Source organism: Recurvomyces mirabilis, assembly GCF_035927965.1.
Source record: "Recurvomyces mirabilis strain CCFEE 5264 chromosome Unknown scaffold_15, whole genome shotgun sequence".
Classification (NCBI taxonomy): Eukaryota; Fungi; Ascomycota; class Dothideomycetes; order Mycosphaerellales; family Teratosphaeriaceae; genus Recurvomyces; species Recurvomyces mirabilis.
This window is the reverse complement of record NW_027041949.1, coordinates 167,833-189,348: the sequence shown is the minus strand read 5'-3', so window position 1 is coordinate 189,348 and position 21,516 is coordinate 167,833. Positions and strand designations below refer to the sequence as shown.

The 21,516-nt window shown below is 52.7% G+C and overlaps 7 protein-coding genes across 7 annotated transcripts; 3 read left to right on the top strand and 4 right to left on the bottom strand.

Moving 5' to 3' along the window:
- Nucleotides 1-43: 43 nt before the first annotated feature.
- LTS14_006018 (uncharacterized protein) lies at nucleotides 44-1,388 on the bottom strand (the record flags this gene model as incomplete). Its single annotated transcript, XM_064838716.1, has 6 exons — nucleotides 44-385; nucleotides 443-510; nucleotides 561-730; nucleotides 796-870; nucleotides 919-972; nucleotides 1,036-1,388. 6 exons carry the CDS (start codon nucleotides 1,386-1,388, stop codon nucleotides 44-46), a joined length of 1,062 nt encoding a protein of 353 aa, XP_064693541.1.
- Nucleotides 1,389-2,046: 658 nt separating this feature from the next.
- LTS14_006017 (uncharacterized protein) lies at nucleotides 2,047-5,118 on the bottom strand (the record flags this gene model as incomplete). Its single annotated transcript, XM_064838715.1, has 6 exons — nucleotides 2,047-2,169; nucleotides 2,225-2,375; nucleotides 2,429-2,601; nucleotides 2,656-2,780; nucleotides 2,834-3,136; nucleotides 3,531-5,118. The coding sequence occupies 6 exons, from the start codon at nucleotides 5,116-5,118 to the stop codon at nucleotides 2,047-2,049; spliced, it is 2,463 nt and encodes an 820-aa protein (XP_064693540.1).
- Nucleotides 5,119-5,816: 698 nt separating this feature from the next.
- NIK1_1 (histidine kinase osmosensor) lies at nucleotides 5,817-9,835 on the bottom strand (the record flags this gene model as incomplete). The annotated part of the gene is made up of 3 exons (XM_064838714.1): nucleotides 5,817-5,846; nucleotides 5,902-8,918; nucleotides 8,968-9,835. 3 exons carry the CDS (start codon nucleotides 9,833-9,835, stop codon nucleotides 5,817-5,819), a joined length of 3,915 nt encoding a protein of 1,304 aa, XP_064693539.1.
- Nucleotides 9,836-11,548: 1,713 nt separating this feature from the next.
- Nucleotides 11,549-13,252, top strand: LTS14_006015 (uncharacterized protein; the record flags this gene model as incomplete). The annotated part of the gene is made up of 1 exon (XM_064838713.1): nucleotides 11,549-13,252. One exon carries the CDS (start codon nucleotides 11,549-11,551, stop codon nucleotides 13,250-13,252), a length of 1,704 nt encoding a protein of 567 aa, XP_064693538.1.
- Nucleotides 13,253-13,580: 328 nt separating this feature from the next.
- On the bottom strand, nucleotides 13,581-16,251 carry URE1 (Urease; the record flags this gene model as incomplete). The annotated part of the gene is made up of 3 exons (XM_064838712.1): nucleotides 13,581-13,661; nucleotides 13,756-16,176; nucleotides 16,231-16,251. 3 exons carry the CDS (start codon nucleotides 16,249-16,251, stop codon nucleotides 13,581-13,583), a joined length of 2,523 nt encoding a protein of 840 aa, XP_064693537.1.
- A 1,078-nt stretch (nucleotides 16,252-17,329) lies between these two features.
- On the top strand, nucleotides 17,330-18,636 carry LTS14_006013 (uncharacterized protein; the record flags this gene model as incomplete). Its single annotated transcript, XM_064838711.1, has 2 exons — nucleotides 17,330-17,494; nucleotides 17,557-18,636. 2 exons carry the CDS (start codon nucleotides 17,330-17,332, stop codon nucleotides 18,634-18,636), a joined length of 1,245 nt encoding a protein of 414 aa, XP_064693536.1.
- Nucleotides 18,637-19,496: 860 nt separating this feature from the next.
- ARR3_3 (arsenicals resistance) lies at nucleotides 19,497-20,769 on the top strand (the record flags this gene model as incomplete). The annotated part of the gene is made up of 2 exons (XM_064838710.1): nucleotides 19,497-19,623; nucleotides 19,676-20,769. The coding sequence occupies 2 exons, from the start codon at nucleotides 19,497-19,499 to the stop codon at nucleotides 20,767-20,769; spliced, it is 1,221 nt and encodes a 406-aa protein (XP_064693535.1).
- Between the last annotated feature and the right edge of the window lie 747 nt (nucleotides 20,770-21,516).

Below are 21,516 nucleotides of genomic sequence, written 5' to 3'. Positions count from 1 at the left end.
AGTCAGCATGCGATTTCTCCGCACTCGATCTGTCTGCGACACCTCACATCTTCGTCCAAGCATCATCCACAAGATCAAGTTTCGGCTTCTCGGGAACATTGCAGATGAAAGCATGATAGTTCGCATGTCTTTCTCGCTGCCAACCCTGCTTGCCGGCGATTTTCGCCTTCCATTCTTGAGGGTCGGTCTCACGGTTGTCTCGAATATCCACAGCCGATGGAGTGCGCTGAAAGACGTATAACTCCTTTCCCCATCTGGCCAATTCTGGTACAGCTTGTACAGCAGTGGCGCCAGTCCCGACATAGGCGATTCGCTTGTCTTTGAGCTTGTCGAGATCCGGCTCCCTGATTGAGCCGCCCGTATAGCCGTAGTCCCATCGAGAAGTCTGTTTGTGGTGTCAGCTCTCGTAGTAGACCACAATAACGGGATGGAGGCTGCGTACATGAAACGAATGGCCTTTGAAGACATCTAGCCCTTCGATGTCCGGTAACTTCGCGTTGTTTAGAACGCCTGCAAATCAGCTCCGTCTTTGCATGGTTGTAGACAAATACATGACCCACCAGAAGCGAACATCACGAAGTCAGCTCGGATCGTAGATTGAACTTCATCACCTCCCTTGGGCTTCTCCACAATACCAACACTCCATTGCTTGGCTTCTTCGTTCCAGGTAGCACTTTGCATTGATGCTTGAAACTGGGCACGGTCTTGCAGACCAAAGGCTTTTGCAATGCTATGCTGTTACATCAGTACGCACTTACTTCTTGTTATCAAAGGCAGATAGGGAATATAACCGACCTCTCAGCATACTGGCGGATCTCCTCGCCGCCGGAATATTTTCGCTTTGGCATATAGTTCATTTCTTCAAGCATACTTGAACAATCAGCATCGAAAGAGTTCCATCACAAGGACACTGCTCACGGCAAATAGATGTAGCTCTCGGTGTCACACATAAGTCCGGGATATCTGTTCCAACTACACGGGAAGGATCAGTATGGCCATAGTCACAAGAATTCGAGCTGAGTGAGAGCAACATACTACCATGTGCCACCGAAACCGCCAGCTGGGTCGACAATCACGATATCCTTGGCATCGAAACCAGCCTGTATCAACTTGACAGCGAACAGAATACCACCAAAGCCAGCTCCTAGGATGAGAAATTTGCTATGACCATTGACACCCATCGGCCGGTTGATAGGAGTGCCATTTTTAATCCACGGATCTTTCAGAAAGTGCTTGAACTTGTCGCTCTTGGCCGGGTCGATGTAGGAGCGGCCGCCAACTTTGTAGCGCTTGTCCCGCTCCTCACTGTACTTGTCCATGAAATTGACATTGCTGGCGATCTGTGGGCCATTCAGGTCCGGAGCTGGTATATTGACTGTATCCGCCATCGTGAACTTGGCCGGAAGGGGTTGATGAGTGAGGGATGAGTGAGAAATGGAAACTAGCGGACACGCGAGAGGAAGGAGGCACGCCAGGAGAAAAGGTTGGATCAAACCTCTCGTATTTGGGAAGGAGCGATGACAGGAAGGCCCCAAATCTACAGGTAGTTGAAACAATACTACCTAGCTAGCAAGACGAGAGGAGCATGGAATGGACCCGCTAGCATACGTGATTTGCCTCCGTCGAATGATACGATACGATACGATAGTGTCGCGTCGATCATACATGTTTGATCAAGTGAGCTGCAATAACATTCTCACTACATGTACCACAGTGACATCAGCTGATTCTCGGAAGGATTCATCCCTCTTTATGCAGATGTGGGGCCTTCTTGGCGCGATGCAAGTTTTATGCGTTGAAGTGTTGCTTCGCAGCCTGTTCTGTTCTAGCGGGTCACGACAAACGATTGTGTAAGTGGGGATGCAGGTCGTCCGTCAACGAATGTGATTTTTCTGAACTACGGTGACAAACGCCATAAGACCCCGAGTGTTGTCACAGGTTGTGTTGTAGTCGCCCACGGCTGAACCTTGATTACTGCCTTGACATAGGGCCGCACTTACCACGAAAGGTAAAAGTTCGTCCCTCCGCATTCACCGCATGAGCTCGCTAAGTCATCTGAGAAAGATGAGCTTGTGCCCACTCCTCCGCGGTCTCGACCACTATATTGCGTTGCCCGTTGAAGCTGGTGGCTTTGTCCCAACTAACGCCGACACATGCAGCGAACACGGCCTGTTATGGTTTGTGTGAGTTGCGAAGAGGTCTAGACTTATCTGACGAGACTTACCCGATACTTCTTCATGCCGTCGCTTGGGTCAGCTTTCAGCTCTGCCTCCAGCTCTTTCGCCGTTGCAAGCTTCCGTCGCACTCGGGTGCCTAACACATTCTCAACAACATCTGCAAGGCGCCCCATGCTGATCGTGTCGCCCGCGGTGTAGCTGCAGCATGCGTTAACGCAGGTCGGGATCAGTCTTCGAAGTGGTAAAATTACATTATGCCGTCGACCTCAGGAGCTGCGAGTACCACCTCAGCAACTACGAGACCGATGTCCTTTGGACTAGTAACGGTGAGCTCGTTGTTCCAGCTGCCAAGAGCTGTAACAGTATGTTCTCTGGCATTGACTACACCAAATGCCGGCTCGAATAGGAAGGAGGTGAATATGCCCTACGTCGGATTAAACTCTGCTGGACTTCACATGATACAGTTCTGGCTACTTACCGTCGAAACGATCACCCACTGCATGCTCGACTGGGCCCGAAGGATATCTCGAACGTCAAGCTGCGCATCGAATAAATCCTGAGAGCTTTCCCGCCCTATCTTGTCGTAATCTAAGCCAAACTGCCCTGGACACGTTTTAGCAGTTGGCCAGATAGTATTTGTAGCGAGTCTGGCCTACAAGGAAAGTATCGTGCAACGCCGCCAGCAATCGCAGCCCTTGCCAGCTTCGTCTGGGTTTCGGGTGGTAATGTCATGCCGTTACAGCTAATCACAGTGTGGTAGCGGCCTAGGATGCCTGCCAGCTCTGCTTCAGAGAGATCGTTTACGTCACCCTTCACGACTTCAATCTCTCTTAATTCTACACCCTCAATCGATCCTGCTGAACGCTTCAGTACAGCAACTCTAGCAGCGTGGGAGCTGGGATGTGCGACCAGGCTTTGCAGGACTGCAATTCCGAGTTCGCCAGCGCCGAGCACGAGTACTGAGATTAGCATTTCAATGTGAGTGGTAAGAACGCAATCTTGATGAGCTGTGATTGACTGATTTCTGGCGGCGGCATCATACTAATATGTCTCAACGTATACATTTGAGCCGATCACTTCTGCTTGGCGATGACGAATCTTGTCCGATCAAAGTCCGGTATTTCCAAACGCCTTTTGAGAAGTCTATCTGATGCCAAAGACAGGGCTGAACATTGTGACCGAGTGAGTCGGTCTTTGTCAGTGTTCATACATCGAAAGATGCCATGGCCAGAGCTTGATCAACGTCTGCCCTTCTGTACCCTGGTGTGCGGGCGAGACAGACACCTTTTGAGGTCAACGCTATCCCAGCATTAGCCAAAACAAAATTGTGCAATGCTGTGCAGTCAACCTTACCTTTCACGAACTTTGTGACATCAATGATGACTGACCGCTTCGCAAGAGGCCCGTAACTGTCCGGAGGGGTGGGAACATTGAAGGAAGTACCAGTAACGCCATTCATGGACGTGAAGATGTTAGTAGCCTGTCCGGTGCCAGATGCTAGTTGTAGATCGCTTTTAGGGTTGCTCAACCAGTTGATACCTTGACCGGGCTCTAAGAAGTTCATCCAGTCTCCAGTGATCGCGTCACTGTAGCCTACGCCAGTGAAGCTCGTGTTGGCAAGGATGTCCCAAGTATCCGCATCAGCACCACGAGTGCTCGGTAGAGTACCGGCGGCCTGTCCCAACTCCATTACAGCTGAAAGGTCATTTGTTTGGTCGTTCAGTGGAGATGTTGATGCGCGGGTTGAGTTTCTGTGCGGGCTGCTTGTATCATCTGTGATTACAGCCTCGGCGAAGGACGCAGATGGATCAATTTCAATGCCCTTTTCTCTCAGATAGCCCTCGACGTCGTATGGATCAAGCCATTGGCCTTCGTAGCCTTCGATCTCGACAGTCATGTCGGTCTCAAGATTATTCTTCGCTGCAGCATCTAGTAATGCTAGCGTAGTGGGTCCGACCACACCAAGATTATATGACTTTTTCGGTGGCTGTACATTCCCAAGGTGATCGCGGCGAGGATAATGCGTGCCCGCGCCACCGACATGAATCAGTGGCACTGATGGAGAGTCTAGGGACTCATTGATTCCGCGAGCTAAGATAGCCTTTATCGAGGCCATGAGCTTGTCCCGATCTCTACCCATCAGTGACAAGCGGAACACCTTTTCGACGTCACGGTCGCTCTTTGATTTACCAAGAAGCATATAGTAACCCGCTTCGAGACCAGCTCGGTGTAAACGACGACCAAGAGTAGTCTCCTGGAAGCTATAAGTCGTGATCGGAGGTAACTCACGAGGTATGCTGGTTGGTACTGGGGGACAGCTAACGAATGCTTCGTACGCAAGGTTCGATGGTGGAGTCAAGGCCGGAATCAACGACTCATCTTTGCCAAAGCTCATCGTGTATCCAAGGCCAAGATGTGTCGTAGGAATCGTGTCATTGAGCTTCTTCAAGACTGACTGATCGAGCCAAGATGGTACATTCGTCGACATCAAATCAATCTTGCTTGCTAGCGCAGTCTCGGTGACAACAGCGGAGTTGAATAGAGCTGGCGGCCGAGCTAAGATCTCGTCACAGTCGTCCTCGGATGGGTTTCGGACTATCTTCATAAGTTCTTCATACCTAGAAGCTACGTCCCAGAGTGCTCTTTGGTCATTCACATCAGCTTGAGTGGAGAGTCGGTCTCGAAGCTCGACGAATGTCTTGTTCATGAGTTCGGCAGTATTGGTGAGCTCGGATACACGCTTGCGTAGGTCTTCAAGCGTGCTCTCTTTTCGCTGACGGTACGCTCGCTGCGCCATACGAATTTGCGTTCGCCGTCGGTCTGCTGCGGACTCATCCTGCTTGTCGACTCTCGGCCTGCCGCGGGACCTGCCTTCTTCGTCGCCATCGGAAGACGAGGCTTTCGTAGCGCGTTTGCGCTTCTTCGTAGGCTCTGCGCTCATGATTCCAGGCATGACCCGCTTGGAGATAGTGTGCTTCGTGGCCGCTTGGTGTCAAAGTCTCATTTCTCAGATCCAACGGTTGTACACGTATATGTGGTCCCCTATCACCTCACTAGCGCGGTAGTGGCATTGTCAGCGCCCTACGTAAGGCTAATTATCAGGCCTTCTACTCTGCAAGGCTTTGTAAGAGGTAGGCATGATTGTTACCACGAGGTTGGAGAAGTTCACTAATCATCCTCGGTCGTGGCTTTGGGTGACATCTCCGAGCCGCAGCTGAAAGTCACGTGACTTTTCTACACCTGCGCGTCACATGGCAGGGCAATGAACGAGATAAGTGATCATCGGACGATTGAAAGGAAGTATTGCATACGTGTTGCTTGAAGCCTAGGCAGACTTGCTTACTATGCATACATAGCGCTGCGAAGAAAAATGAAGTAGGTATCGTAGATATTTCAAACAGGATGCAGAATAGCGTGTTGCCCGCACTCACAGCATGTGCATACCCAAAGTATAGGTATTGTCCTCGCCTCCAAGGCCACCAAAACCGAGATCAAACCGTCGTTCGGTGTCCTATCGAGACAGCCACCCACCCGGTTCAACCTAACGGCCATCACAGATGGCACGAACACCAAGAACGCCAAATCGCTAAGGGCAAACGCCACAGACACAAATGGGTGCAAAAGACGTGTATGACCAGCTCAACTGCTGTGCGCGCGCATCAACATCTCCTGCTCGATAAGTCAGTAACCAATTCTCACACAACAGCATGCCCGATGAACTTACCCTCTGATTCATAGGATCCTCCTGGTCCGCCGTAACGATAGCCGGACTTTCCATCCCCGCCGGATTACCCTCAGTATATCCCCTGTCCGCCAGCCCAGGCCGCTTGGGAGACAACAGCCTCGAAACGCCTCCCGAACTCTCACCTTCCAAATCAGCGGCCAGCGTGCCTCGACCATCATTCCTCCGCTCCAGAAGCGCACCACCTAGGGTAGCACACTTGAGTATCGTCTGGATGAGCTGATTAGGCTTCAGCGGTTTGGAGAGATACTCGTCCATTTGGGCTTGGATACACTTTTCTCGATCGCCCAGCATGGCGTGGGCGGTCAAGGCGATGATGGGCGAGCGGGCGAGGTCATGTTCTTGTTCGTACTCCCGAATCTTGGCCGTGGCTTCGAAGCCGCCCATGATGGGCATTTGGACATCCATCAGCACAACATCGAAGCGGCGGATCTTGATAGCCTCGAGCGCTTCCAGGCCATTGTTCGCTACTGTGACTTTGTGGTTGTGCTTGGTCAGGATCTTGACGGCTAGCTTCTGGTTCACAGCATTGTCTTCGGCGAGCAGAATGTCGAATGTCCGTGAGTGATCTGCCGATATTGGCGCCGCTCGGCCTTCCAGTGCGGGTATTAGGGCGTTGCCAAGGTCGATAGGTAGGCAAGGCGTCGTCATATAGCTCGAGATGCCGTTCTCCAGTGCTGTCTTGAAATTGACCGAGATCGCTGGTGCGACCATAACAATCGGGATATACTTGAAACGTTCCATGCTTCGAAGCTTCTGCGCGGTCGATATCTGATCAATCACGACACAGTCGTACGATCCATCTTGAAGCATAGGTGACGCACGTGCTCCACTGTTGCCAACGACACAAGGAACCAGATCTAACGTGCGAATGCTATCCGTAATCTCGCCAGCACAGCCGGTCTCTCCATGATCGACGAAAAGGACTTTGTGCTTCCGATATTGCTGCAATTGCGGCATGATCTTCGCCACATCTGTATGCCCCAAACTGAAAATGCAAGTGAAGAAGAATGTACTGCCAGAACCGTAGGTCGACTCAACCCACATCCTCCCTCGCATCAACGTCACAAGCCTTCTCGAGATAGACAAGCCAAGACCAGTGCCACCAAATTTACGGGTCGTGGAGCCATCGGCTTGCTGGAAGGTGTCGAAGATGAGATCGAGCTTGTTGTGGTGGATACCTATTCCAGTATCGCTCACGGCGAACTTGATGACCACTTCGTTCTCAGCGCATTTGACCGTAGGATCTGCGGCGATCTTCACGCGGACCTCGCCGTGTTCAGTGAACTTCACGGCGTTGCCAGCAAGGTTGAGGATGATTTGTCGTAATCGGAACGAGTCGCCAACGATGTAATCCAATATTGAACTGTCCGTGTCGTAGACCAAGCTGATGTCCTTTTCGTTCGCTTTCACCGCTAACGACTTCAGACTGTTGAATACCAGTCCTCGTAGCGAGAACGGCTCTTCCTCCAGTATCATCCTGTTGGCTTCGATCTTCGAGATATCCAAAATGTCGTCAATGATCGTGAGTAAGCTGTTCGCAAGCGAGAACACAATGTTTAGCATATCCCGCTGATTCTGTTCCAGCTCCGTGTCGAGCGTTAGCTGAGTCATGCCGATAATACCATTCATGGGTGTCCGAATCTCATGCGACATATTGGCCAGGAACTCCGACTTCGTCTTATTCGCTAGCTCAGCCGCTTCTCTAGCCTGGTTGTTTCGTTGAATACTCTCCCTCAAACGCGACACCATCTTATTGATGCGATTCTTGAGTTCGTTCATCTCACCAGACGCCTCCACCGTGATCATCTTCGAAAAGTTGCCTTCCATGGCGGCGTTCGAGATGTCGCCAAATGCTCGGACTTGCGAGGTCAAGTTCTGAGCCATTATGTTCACGTCGGTTGTAATCTCCTTCCATCGTCCGGTGATGCCCTCGACTTCTGCTTGGCCTCCCATTTTGCCATCTACACCCACGTCCCGCGCCACTCGCTTCACAGCCAACGACCACGCATCAAGTCTCGTCACCATGTCGTTAATGGTGTCCTTCAGAAGTTGAATCTCTCCTTGAGCATGCACCGTAATCCGCTGGGTCATGTCTCCTCGCGCAATAGCCTGCGTAACATCCGAGATACTTCGCACCTGACCCGTCAAGTTGTTGGCCATGGTGTTGACATTGTCAGTCAAATCCTTCCATTTGCCTTCGACGTTGTTGACCTCAGCTTGTCCTCCAAGTGTACCCTCAGTGCCGACTTCTCGCGCGACCTTACTAACCTCAAACGCGAATGTCCGGAGACGGTCCACCATCTCGTTGATGGTGTTCTTCAAAGCCAAGATCTCGCCTTGGACTTCGGCCTCGACCTTCTTGCTCAAGTCGCCCTTGGCCACGGCGGTGGTGACTTCGGCAATCTCACGGACCTGAGTTGTGAGATTGTTGGCCATCCCGTTCACGTTCTCGGTCAGATCTTTCCAGGTCCCTTCGACGCCGTGCACGGTCGCTTGACCACCTAACCGTCCTTCTGTTCCGACCTCGCGAGCAATTCTGGTCACTTGATGTGCAAATTGTCGTAATTGATCGACCATAGCATTGATGGTCTCCTTCAACTCCAGGATCTCACCCTTGCACTGCGCCTTGACTTTCTGTGTAAGATCGCCCTTGGCAACTGAAGTCGTTACTTCAGCAATGTCTCGTACTTGTGCTGTTAGATTATTGGCCATGGCATTCACGTTCTCGGTCAGGTCTTTCCACATGCCCTGCACACCATCAATCTGCGCTTGACCGCCGAGGACACCTTCGATGCCGACATCTCGAGATACTCGGGTTACTTCGGTGGCGAATGTGCGTAATTGCTCAACCATGGCGTTGATCGTCTGTTGCAGCTGCAAAATCTCACCCTTCGCGGGGCGTTCAATCTTGCGGCTAAGATCACCTTGTGCTACGGCAGTCGTGACAACCGCGATCTCTCGTACTTGGTCGGTCAAGTTCTGGGCCATGACGTTTACTGTGTATTGTTAGCCTGGGACCACGCCGATTACATATGTAGAACCTACCATTCTGCGTGAGCTCCGCCCAGATGCCATCCACACCAGGAACAACAGCCTGTCCGCCCAGTCGACCCTCAGTGCCTACATCCTTCGCCAAATGCGTGACCTGACTTGCAAACTCCTGCAACTGGTCTACCATCCGGTTGATCGTGTGCTTGAAGCGAGCAATCTCTGGGTCCTTCTCGGTGACGTGGATGAGCACTTTCTTGCTCAGATCACCATTCGCAACCGCCGTGATGATTGTGCCGATTTCACGTAGCACCTTCTGGTACGTAGCATTGATTTGAGCGTTCTTCTCTATCTCCCGCTTCAGCTGCTCTATCGATGAAGAGTTACCGAGGGTGTCCAATGCTGCTTTCGTTGCGCTCTGCTGAGTCGTGAGCTGCGACTTGATGCCATCTATGAAGTCCTTCTGGCCCTTGATCTCTTGCGCCTGTTGGTCGATGTGCTCTCGTAAGACTGTGAGTTGCTCTTCCGTGAGCTGCCGTGTCCGCTGTTCGCCATCGCTCTTGCCGAGGAGGTTCTGAACCCACGAGGCTGATCGCTGCCTTGGTGCGGCTTGAATTGCTGCCTTTGATGAGGAGGGTGCATCGGAGAATGCTGATGCGAGAGGTTCATTGGGCGTAATGGGTAGTGAAGCAGTGCCCGACGTCGCTCGTCCTTCTAACGACTGTATGCGGGCAGCCAATGCCGCCAACTCGCGCTCTAATGTCCGCTTCCCCACAGTATCATCGCCAGGGAGCGAAATTTTCGCACTCTTAGCACCATTGGCGATCACTTTGGCTGGAAAGGATTGTTCGTCGGTAGGTCCATAGGATTTGGCGAGGTTGGAGAGGAGGCTGGCGACAGCGGCGCTGGTATCCTCGTGAGGCATTTCGAGGTCCGACAGGCTCAATGAAGGCCGTGTCGTGTGATCAGAAGAGCATTCCAGGTCGGCGATTCGTGTTGTACAGGATTGCGGTCGAGCGCTCTGGTGTGATGTTGACTATAGCAGACGGGTTGCACCTTCGTTCTTCTCCTTGATGAGGCTCTGCGACACCAAATGACGTCCAATTGATCCTCATGCACAGTTAGTCCCTTCCCCTCCAATCGTCTCAGGGCGTAGTTTGTCCCTTTCGACAGGGCTCCTAGATGAGACGCAAATGAGATGCTTGATGTGATAAGTCCTCAGGCTGGTGAGTGAATGATCGTATGTGGTGGGTCAGGCAGTGCGGTATGCGGCAATCTGCATTATGCCAAAGGGAGGGCCAGCTTAACCCTGCAGCACGGGTGCAGCCAGCGAGTCTTCGCGAAGGGGGTGGAGATTCGGGATCGCGCGATTCCCTTTTCGTGTCGCTTCCGTTCGCACTTTCTCGACTCGTGCTACAACGAGGATATCCCGTATCGTCTCGGGATGCCGAAAGGTGAAAAGTACTTCACACGGCACGGTCAGGAACCTTTCGCATTAGCTAAGTGTAGCACTATAAGCGCCTTCAGAGTTCAGCTAATGCTACATAACGTGGAGCCGAGAGACTTTGCCTAATCGCAATGTGGCGTCTCCACCACGAAACGCCGACACGCGAGTCTGTGGTAGGAGAGCTGTACATACAGAAACTCAACCTCGTGATCGGGATGCTCATACAGGTCGTTGGGATGCGCCTGTCTGCTACCGACAAAGGCCATTGTAGTCATCCAGCCCCAAAGGCGTGTGCAGCACTTGAGGAATGGTTATTGAGTGCCTGCAGCACGAGACCCCGACGTCATGCTCATGATTTGGCCAACGCACAGGCGCTCTCCCCTTTCCAACAGAATTTTCCCGTCTTCCGCTCTCCCCATCCACCACGAACGCCCTATGCTGTTTGTAGGCTCAGAGTGTTGCTCAGTCACAGTTACGGGCATGGCAAGGCCAGACTGTAGCAAGCTACTCCCACGTATGGGCGACCATTCTGGTAATCGAAGCTGTACAGGTCAGTGGCGGAGTCCAAGCTACGCGTCGACCTTGCGTGCATCGTCAAGACTTTCCTGAAATTCGCCGTCTGCTACCCCATAGACTGCAAACCTGAAACAATCGATCGGCATGGCGTTCCTTGGATGGCGTTGCGGCGTGGTACAATTGATCACCAAGCTTCGGCCCCTGAATCATGAGGCCCTCTCGATATGCAGGGCAGAAACTGTCAGTCCCACCACGCATGAATGCGGAGGCGATTCAAATATCCTTGCTGTGGTCTGGTATGCGCACTATATGATTTCCCCTTCGATTTCACAGGTCCATCATGTTGCTAAGGTGTGATGTGGGACAGTCTGTAGTGACGGCTGTCTCGTGGCCATTCACCTCGTACTAAAACGTGTAGAGCGCCAAGACACTACGTCAGTTTGCATGAGCTGTGAGTGAATGCGGGCACAACAGGCCACGCGACTTGTTTGAGAAACAACTGCGCGGCGCATGGTTACCATGTACTCAACATTAGATGTTTTCTTGCAAGTATTTTAGCTGCTTTTCACTTGCTCTTGACCCATTGAAGAGCATTCGACCGTTTGAGAAGGAAGTAACATCTTGGTCTGTCTTGGAACACGAAGCATAGGATACGGTCTTGGATCAGTGAGGATCATGACACGCGCACGCCGAGCAAGGCCAGATCTAACGGAGTCGTGGGATGATGTAGATGGTAGCGAAGAGGACGAGGAGATCTACACCGAAGACGACGAGCGGGCAGAGATGCGGGACTCATACCGTTCCGATCCCGCATCATCACGACGTAATCTTCGAAGCAGCAGAGTAGAGTCTGCCACCAGCAGTAACGCAAGAGATGGACGGAGAAGAAGTGCGCGGCTGTCAGTAGAGCCGGAACTCGTGATGCCCACCTCACCAGACGGAGGAAGGTCGTCAGGCAGCGCGATGCGTGCTTCGACACCCCACTTCAGACTCAAGGATCGTTCACTAACGAGCGATGCTGGCCACATGAACGGGCCAGCAAAGATGCGAGCTTCGACACCACATTTCCGGCTCAATCAACGCTCGATGACCAGCGATGCTGGCAGACTTGGCTCGAGGTTGAAAGACGGGTTGGACGCTGAGGAGGAGGAAGATATGGCAGCATCACCAATCACTGCATTATGGCAACGCATACTACAATCGCTCGCATCATACCTACTGGATATAGTGGGTATAGCTCTGCGGAACGCCAAGCCTTTGCTGGGCTACGCCTTACTCGCCTACGCTTTGGTAGGCGCCATAATCTTCGGCACCGGCTTCGTCACGAACAGCATAAACAACGCCCTCACACCCATCTGCCGAATCCCGGGCGTCTCATATCTGCACCTCCCTTTCTGTCCAGCGACAAGTACGGCGGAACTGCAGGGCCCAGCCGAATTCGACAAGCTAGTTCAAGCACAATCGCAATTCGAGGATGTCTTGGCCAGCACACAGGTCGGCGCGAACCTTCCGATGGATATGAAGCGCTCCGAGGCCAGTATCAGGGACCTCAAGCATGTCGTGCAGTATAGTACGCTGCCTTCACGCAACGAGCTGGTATTCGAGTTCAGCGGATTCATCGAGACTGCGAGGCAGGCGAGTCAGGACCTCAGCAGATTCAATTCGAGGATTGGACGAGCGGTCGATCAGATACTGAGCACGAACCGCTGGACGCTTTCGGTCATTGATGGTGTCGGTGCTACTGAGGCTGGTCGTGGGGCGATCTCGAGATGGGTGGGTGACAATCTGAACATCTTCGCCCCATTCCAGCCAGTCTCACTATCTCGGGATGTCCTACTGGACCAGTATCTACGACATACTGGTGCCGTCGAGGAGCAGATACTCAACCTCATCTCCGAGGCTCAAGCTCTACTCGGCATCCTAGACAATTTGGACGGCCGTCTCGACGTCATCGCCTCCGTAGCAACTCGAGACGGTGTCAAAGTCGAAGGTAGCAAAGAGGAGCTCTTCGCAAACCTATGGACGAAGCTCGGTGGCAATCGCTCCAGCGTCGCGAAGCTGGAACAACAGATCAGGCTACTAAAGGAAGTGGGCGCGTATCGGCGCCTCGCTTGGGCCCACATCACGACCACGATCGTGAAGCTACAAGCCATCCGCGATAATCTCGAAGATCTGCGCGAGCGTGTCGCTATGCCCGAGGTAATCGGTGATAAAGTGCCACTGGAAGTGCACATCGACTCGATCAATCTTGGGATCGAGAGACTGGAGGCGCAGCGCGATGCTAGTCGGAAGTCAGAAGCGGATAATTATGCTAGGGTGATCTCGAGAGCTGAGCAGGGCGAGCAGAGAGCTATTGGAGGAGGAGGCCGAGATTTATGATTTGTATGAAGTGATGCTGGGATGGTTATGATTGCTTTGGACCTTTCTTGGGTATTAGATATTGTATTGCATAAGGGCTATTGCTGAGATACCCCAGGTGTTGGGTCAGATTGCAGATGGGATAATCATGCTATGCTAGCCGTACCACTGACCAACAATCATGAGCATCCTTCCCTGCTCCGCTCGATACTGGGGGCAAGATCGACATCAGCGAGGGACTCATCGGCATAACGCAACAGAAATTGGCGAGATCTCGATTTCGGTGACCTTTACTCGTGATCTCGTAAGTACAGAAGGGTATCTACATCGTCTCCATCAGAATTCGAGCTCAAAAGATAAAGTACTGCTGCGCAAGCGGTAGCTCCTTCGCCGGGTCCGCCGTCATCAGCACACCGTCAGCTTCGACAGTCTGTAAATCAAAACATAACCAAAGTCAGCATAATCCATCTCACACATAACAACACACGACAATAACGAGGTGAGAGAGAAGAAGGTAAACTCACATATCTCTCCGGATCAACCTTCATCTTCGGCCTCGCATCATTAAGCTTCATATCCTTCTTCCCAATATTTCTACACCCCTTCACGACCTCCACCCTCTTCCTCAAACCATAAGACTTCACCACACCATTCTTCTCCGAAGCCTGCGAGACCCAAGTGATACTTCGACTGGGTTCCATAGCCCCGAACATCGGCCGCATGATCACGGGTTCAACGGTGGGAATACTCGCGTTCGGATCACCCATCAATGACCAGGCAATCATGCCACCCTTCATAACTTGTCTTGGCTTCACGCCAAAGGAGCTAAAGTTCCAGAGGCAGAGATCCGCGAACTTGCCCACTTCGATGGAGCCGATGAGGTGCGACATGCCTTGTGCTATGGCCGGGTTGATGGTATATTTACTGAGATATCGTCTCACGCGGAAATTGTCGGCTCCCGTGCCTTCGTCTTCGGGGAGGAAGCCGCGCTGCACTTTGTTCTTGTGGGCTGTGTTCCATGTTCGGAGGATGACTTCGCCACAGCGGCCCATGGCTTGGGAGTCGGACGACATCATGCTGATTGCGCCTAGATCGTGTAGCACGTCTTCGGCTGCGATGGTTTCGGCGCGGATACGTGATTCGGCGAAGGCGACGTCTTCGGGGATGTTGCGGGAGAGGTGGTGGCAGACCATTAGCATGTCTAGGTGTTCGTCTAGCGTGTTGCCTGTGTACGGGCGTGTAGGGTTTGTGGACGACGGAAGAACGTTCTCATGTTCGACCACGCTTATGATATCGGGAGCGTGTCCGCCGCCAGCTCCCTCGGTATGGTAGGTGTGGATTGTGCGATCTTTAAACGCCTTGACCGTCGTTTCCACGAAGCCTGCCTCATTTAGGGTGTCCGTGTGAATCAAACACTGGATATCCTCTTTTTCGCAGACGGAGAGGCAGGTGTCGATCGCTACAGGCGTGCTGCCCCAATCCTCATGCAACTTCAGACCACAAACACCGGCTTCGACTTGCTCAATCAGCGGATGCATCTCGGCATCATTACCTTTTCCAGTAATACCGACGTTCAGAGGTATGTTGTCGATGGCCTGGAACATCCCACGTATGAGGTCCTTGCTCGGCGTACAAGTCGTCGCATTCGTGCCTGTAGACGGTCCTGTACCGCCGCCCAAGAAAGTCGTAACACCGCTTGCGATGGCATCATACGCCTGTTGCGGACAGATAAAATGTATGTGGCTATCATACCCGCCAGCGGTGACTATACTGCCCTCCGCAGCGATGACATCGGTGTGCGTGCCTACGATCAGATCTGAATGTACGCCATCCATCACGTCTGGATTGCCTGCTTTGCCGATACCTACTATGAGACCATTTTTGATGCCAATATCAGCTTTGTAGATGCCGCTCCAGTCGACAATGATGGCATTCGTGATCACGGTGTCCAGTGACTCTTTGCTAGAAGTACCCGAAGCAGAACCCATTCCATCTCGAATGGTCTTTCCGCCACCAAAAGAACACTCATCACCGTATACCGTGAAGTCCTTCTCGATCGTGATCCAGAGATCCGTACTTCCTAGACGGATTTTGTCGCCAGTGGTGGGACCAAACATGTGAATGTAATCATGTCTCGATATACTGAAAGGATCCAACCTCTGATCACTCGTCGGCTCTTCACGGTGCAAGAAACCGCCTTCCTGGAGTCTGTGCAAGACCTTTTCTGTCATGCCTTCATCCCGTACATGTCCGGTCGCAATACCATTCCCGCCTTTGATGATCTGCTTGCCAGCAATCTCGACCAAATTTACCGTCTTACTATCGCCGGGCTCAAACCTCACACTCGTGCCAGCTGCGATATCCAGTCTGAAGCCTCTTGCTCTGAGACGATCGAACTCCAGCTTCGGATTGACCTCGATGAAGTGGTAGTGGCTACCAACCTGTATAGGTCGATCCCCACGACTGGTGACCTTCAAAGCAATCCTCTTTCTCCCCTCATTGATCACGATCCTCTCTTTCTTCGCGATCACAGCTCCGGGCATCTTCGTTTCGTCTTCGTACAGCTCCAGACCTTCCTTCGGCGGCCACGGGAAGGCCTTAGCATTTTCCGGAAATGGCAAGAAAGATCCATATAAGGCTCTGCTCAGATCTCCGTCGTCGCTGCCGATGGGGTGGTGGACAGTTACCAGATATGTTCCAGTCGTGAATGTCCCTTCGACCATGAGCTCGGTCAAGGTATGTGGGACTGAAGGTAAAACATGGCGTCGACCCAGCAGTGTCGGGCCCAAAGCCATGAGATCTGCGACTGTGTGATTGCCATCGCGAATGAGTTCGTGTAGGACGCTGGCGATGAGGGCGAGAGCTTCCGGGTGGTTCAGACGAGTGCCTCGAGCGAGACGACGTTGGGCGAGGGAGCCGGTCTGATAAATGAGGAGCTTGTCGATCTGCGTGGGAAAGTATCAGTAGTCTGATGTGAGGTGAGTCAGTGCTTGAGGTACCTCTTTTGGTGCGAGATTCATATTGACAAGGTCTCGATTCCAGAAATGCTGGGCATGAAAGCGAGTACGTAAACAAGTGAATGTAGCACGCGGTTGTGGAGGTCAGTGGTCAATGGAGAGGGTGGGGTTGTTGGCGGGGGAGGTGAGCTTTTAACTTCATGCATGGTGCTTATCGGATAGCGTTTATACCGAAGTCGAGGGTATATGATCGTTCATGAGAAGAGATTTGCTGTCAATCCTCAGTAGACGGTCGTATGCCCGCTCTTGTGGACACGAACGAAGACGAAGTCGACATTCATCGATATACCGTAAGAGCGGTAGTATCCTTGGGAGATGTCGCCACCGAGTCCCGATGCCTTCGGTGCAACGACCCATCAAGCAGGCTGCCTTCGAGGCCACCTGCTTTCTAGCCGCGCTGACAACGGACGACGTCTACCAAGACCATTGCCAATTTGAGAGCGCGTGGAACCTTGCTGCATAGCTCGCCCCTCGGCCATCAGCACAATGGTCGGCATCACGGGCAACAGAAGGAAGGAACCAGGCGTAGCTCTATGGACGAGCCGTGCTCGACATGGTTGCACAACAGCGCGACCAGGCCGTAGTCGCCATGCAAGAGTCCTTAGGGACTCTCCGCGATGTGATAGATCGTATCGGGGGCGGAAGGGCAGTCTTTCACTATGGCGCTTAGGGGCGTGAAAGTAGTGATCCTAGTCCCTCTGACATTCTTGTTCAACGTCTTGAGAAACTGCAGCTAGATGTTCGTGGTACTCCACGAGTCGTAGACCGGGACTGCTTTTCAACAATGAGACGGCGTTCAAGCCGAGCAGGATTGATGAGGTTTGTGTCGCGTCGATCAATCAAAATATGAGCAGGGGTAGATGCAAGCGCCCAGAAAGGGTTGATCTTACCTGTCGCAAAGATACGTTCACCAAATTCAGGGAGGCTGGTCAGCCCGTCGGCCCTCGTTCGCTGAAATTTCCAGTACTTGTGCACCCCCAACTTTTGCTAAAACTCCTCACGTCTTTACCTTCCCCATCAAATTTGATCAGCTGTCGCATTAATCCTTCATCAACACCTTGCCAACACCTCATCACCTCAAATGCCGCTGCAATACCAGCCGCAGCAGCTGTACGATATACCACAATACATGGATCCCGAGCTCGCCCATCATGGGTCATACCCGACTACTGTCACGCCAGGCCAACAGCCGGAGAAAAAGTCGGTCATGATCGATGTACAAGCCTTCGTTCGGACTCGAGACGCGGTAAGCTTTAACCACGAACGCGTAAACATTAACGAGCACATCTAACGATTTGTTTGGAACAGCTCGCCTCTGCCTACATTGGCCTCTCTCAAGCTATTGATCGCTCGGTCAAAGCCTACGTCGAGCACACCAGCGTTGTCCTCGCCTCCGACGCGTCGCTCAACGTCAGCTACCTGACTCAGCCCTTCGACCAGCTTGCTCATACTGCTCAACTCGCCCAACAAGCCCTGATCAGCAATGGCGTCGCTGCTGAAGCCAAGCAAGAGACATCGGACGGCGACAAGAAGGGCAAACGCAAGAAGCGCGCCTACAAGCAACGCGACCCGAACGCCCCGAAACGTCCTTTGACAGCATACTTCCGCTACCTGCAGGAACAACGCGGACCACTTGGCAAGGAGCTGGCCGAGAAGGCTGGTGGTCAGCCGCAGAGGCCGGGCGATTTGAGCAAGGTCGCTACGCAGAGATGGAATGCTCTGACCGAGGAGGAACATCGCCCCTACAAGGAGGCGTACCAGCGTGCGCTGAAGGACTATGAGAAGGAGGTGGAGAGGTACAAGGCTGCTGGTGGGAAGGTCGACGAGAGTGCTCTCGCTGTCGTTGCCGAGGATGAAGTGGCTGGAGGTGCGGGCCTGGGAGAAGATGCCGCCGGCGAGGACGTCGTCGATGGAAAGGCAGTGGTTGTAGAAGAAGAAGAAGAAGAGGAAGACGACGACTCCTCTAGCTCAGAGGAGAGTTCAGACGAGGAGGAGGACGAGAAGGAACCCACTCCTCCGCCCCCACCACCAGCACCCAAGACACCCAAATCCGCAATGAAGAAAAGCAAGAAAGAGACTCCCGCCGTCGCACCCACCCCTCAATTCAGCAGCATCAACACCTCGGAGCCCACCAAGCCGTCCAGCAGTCCCGAGCGGAAACGCAAAGCTGCCGCTACTCCATCAGCTGACAACGCCACCGCTTCTGAGGAGCCAGCCAAGAAGAAGCGTGGTCGCAAGCCCAACGCCGAGAAGGTGACCGCGGGTGCAGACGTGATTCCGTCGACTGCTCCACCTGCTCCCGTTGCGCCAATGTCATCTGCTGAGGCTATGCCGCCACCTAGCAGTGAGCCCAGCAAGAAGAAGAAGAAGAGGAAGAGTGAAACATAGGTTGCCAGGTGGAGTGAGCTTGAGGATCTGCCACAGCTTTCCAGGTCAGGTGCCCATGGGTTCGATGTCGAGCTGGGATCTAGGATTATTCTGAGTATGTCTTCTACTGGTTTGCAGCCAGCGTTGTATCGATACCCTTCTTCTTCAACGCATTATCACGGCAGGCTTCAAGGTAATACAGTTTGATCCGTACATAATACAGACAATGAAAACAAGTATATGGTATATTCTCTTCGTTCTCAGGGATGACATCTCGTGGTGAAGCATCGCCCACACGAGGAGGACCATGATGTTTAGGACGCTCTTGCGTTTGGATGCCAGCCAGCGCCACGACCGGCTTGAAGTTTTCCATTCCACTAGTGAGCGTGAATGAGTCGGGCCAGCTGTGCATCCTTCGTGGCATACACTTGCTGTCGTTGCCTCGTCTATCGTATTCACAACCCTCCAGCAAACTACCATCTTCTCTCCCCTTCCAGGCCTTCCAGGTTCTCAACGGGCCATTACAAGTCAGCAGGTAACGGAACTGGGCGACCACTTGCCTCCATCCGTCATGTTCCATGTAGAAGTCGCTTAGGGAGCATCATTGCATTTCGACGTACAATGCGCAAGCATGTCACGGTCCAAAAGCATGTCGTCGAACAGAGTTCAGTGACATGCGGCAAGCGGACATGTTCTTGGCGAGAGCTTGACACCATCGTGTTCTGATTGGTTCAAGCCTCTTTGCGAGACAAGACGACAGACATTGCCACCGTGATTGGATAACTGTATTTGAATGGAGAAGATGTACATATAGATAGTCGGTATGGCAAACGTCGCAAAGATCTTATCAATCTTCCACACTGCTGTTGTGCGAAACAATCATGGATACTGTTGAGTACGGCGTGGCCAATGACCCGCGACCCGATGCTGGTGTTGGACGCGTAAACACGAACGAGCATGACGGTGGGAAACAGAACGCGGACATCGAGCTGGGCAAGATGAACACTGGTACGAGGAATGAATAGCCCAATGAACTTGACTGCAAACTAACAATTTCCAGCCCCGCCACCCAATGGCAACGACGACGAGGTCACAGCCCCGCCACCCTTCAAGGCCCTCTCTTTCCTCGACAAACTCCTCGTCCTGTGGATCATAATCAGCATGGCCATCGGCATCATCCTGGGCAACCTTGTGCCCTCCGTCGGCCCAGCGCTCCAAAAGGGAACCTTCGTCGGCGTGAGCGGACCCATCGCAGCCGGATTACTGGTGATGATGTATCCCATCCTCTGCAAAGTGCGCTACGAAACGCTACATCTATTGTTCCGCACCAAAGCGCTATGGGTTCAGATCGGGATCTCGTTCGTGCTAAACTGGATTATTGCGCCGTTGTTCATGACGGCGCTTGCATGGGCCTTCTTGCCCGATAGACAGGACTTGAGGGATGGCTTGATCTTCGTCGGAGTGGCGAGGTGTATCGCCATGGTTCTCATCTGGACCGATCTCGCTGGTGGCGATGCGGATTACTGTGCCGTTCTGGTCGCCTTCAACAGCATTCTCCAGATCGTGCTGTTCGCGCCTATGGCTTTGTTCTTGGTGAAGGTGGTCTCGGACGATCCAGGAGAAGCCGGCAACGACCTGTACCGAGATGCAGCAACCTCCGTAGCGGTGTTCTTGGGTATACCACTCGCAGCTGCAGTGATCACAAGGGTCTCGCTCAGGTATTTGTTGGGAGAGTACAAGTACCAGCACTACTTCATTCGATACGTGGCGCCATTTTCGCTCATTGGGCTACTCTACACCATTATCGTGCTCTTCGCCAGCCAAGGCGCCCATGTGGTCGATCAGATCACCTCCGTCCTGCGTGTTTGCGCACCACTGGTGGTCTACTTCCTCGTCATCTTCCCACTCACGGCATTCATGATGTGGCGATCTGGATTCGGATACAAAGTGAGCGCCACGCAGTCTTTCACTGCCGCCTCGAACAACTTCGAGCTAGCGATCGCGGTTGTGGTTGCCACTTATGGTCCTGGTAGCGAGCAGGCACTGGCAGCGACTGTTGGGCCTTTAATTGAAGTCCCGGTACTGGTCGGACTGGTGTACGTGATACGATGGTTCAAGCATCGTTGGGGCTGGAAAGAGCCAAATACAGAATAAGCGCAGTAAATCAAGTCTTCTATTGCTCTCGGTCTCACAGAAATTCGCTTGCCATCGCCCAAAGCTTGGTCGGAGATCCTGTCGGGTCAAAAGCAGTATCGGTCCGGTACTGCTGAGTAAAGACTGGATCGTGTCCATTTGTCGGTACGCATTCCTCTGTGAGCGTGAGAGCTTTCTCTGCATCATTGATGTCCAGACTCCTCGATGCGTATTGCGCCTCCAGCTGTTTCAAGAGACTACGACATGCTGCTTTGGTTACAGACTCTGCAGGCGATCGGCACTTCTTCTCCAGTATCAGGAAAGATCGAAAAGGACCTTCTGCTTCAGCACTCCGCTCCACTAATCGTGGTATTGTAGCTTGTGCAATCGTGTGGAGTGTCCCAACACTTCGCTGCCACGACTGCGCAAGCTGCTCCTGGTCCAGAGCCAAAATTTCTTCTCCTGTATCCTTGGCATCACCGTACGCTAAGCTGATCAAGACATCCTGTATTTCCAATCCAGCCTGCTGTATCATAGCTCCTAGCGCCGCTGAGCTCCAAGTCTCTTGCAAATGCGTCTGTACGCTCATTTCCCGTCCCAGTCTACCTAAGATGCCGTAGACGTCGACCCTCACCTGCTTGACTGCCGCCTCATGCCCTTGACTTCCAATAATGCTTAAGCTCGAGTAGCGATGATGCTTAAGCATTGTCTCCACGTAACGTACTGTCTGCTCATGAGGTTCCCCGGCCACGAAAAGTAATAACACTC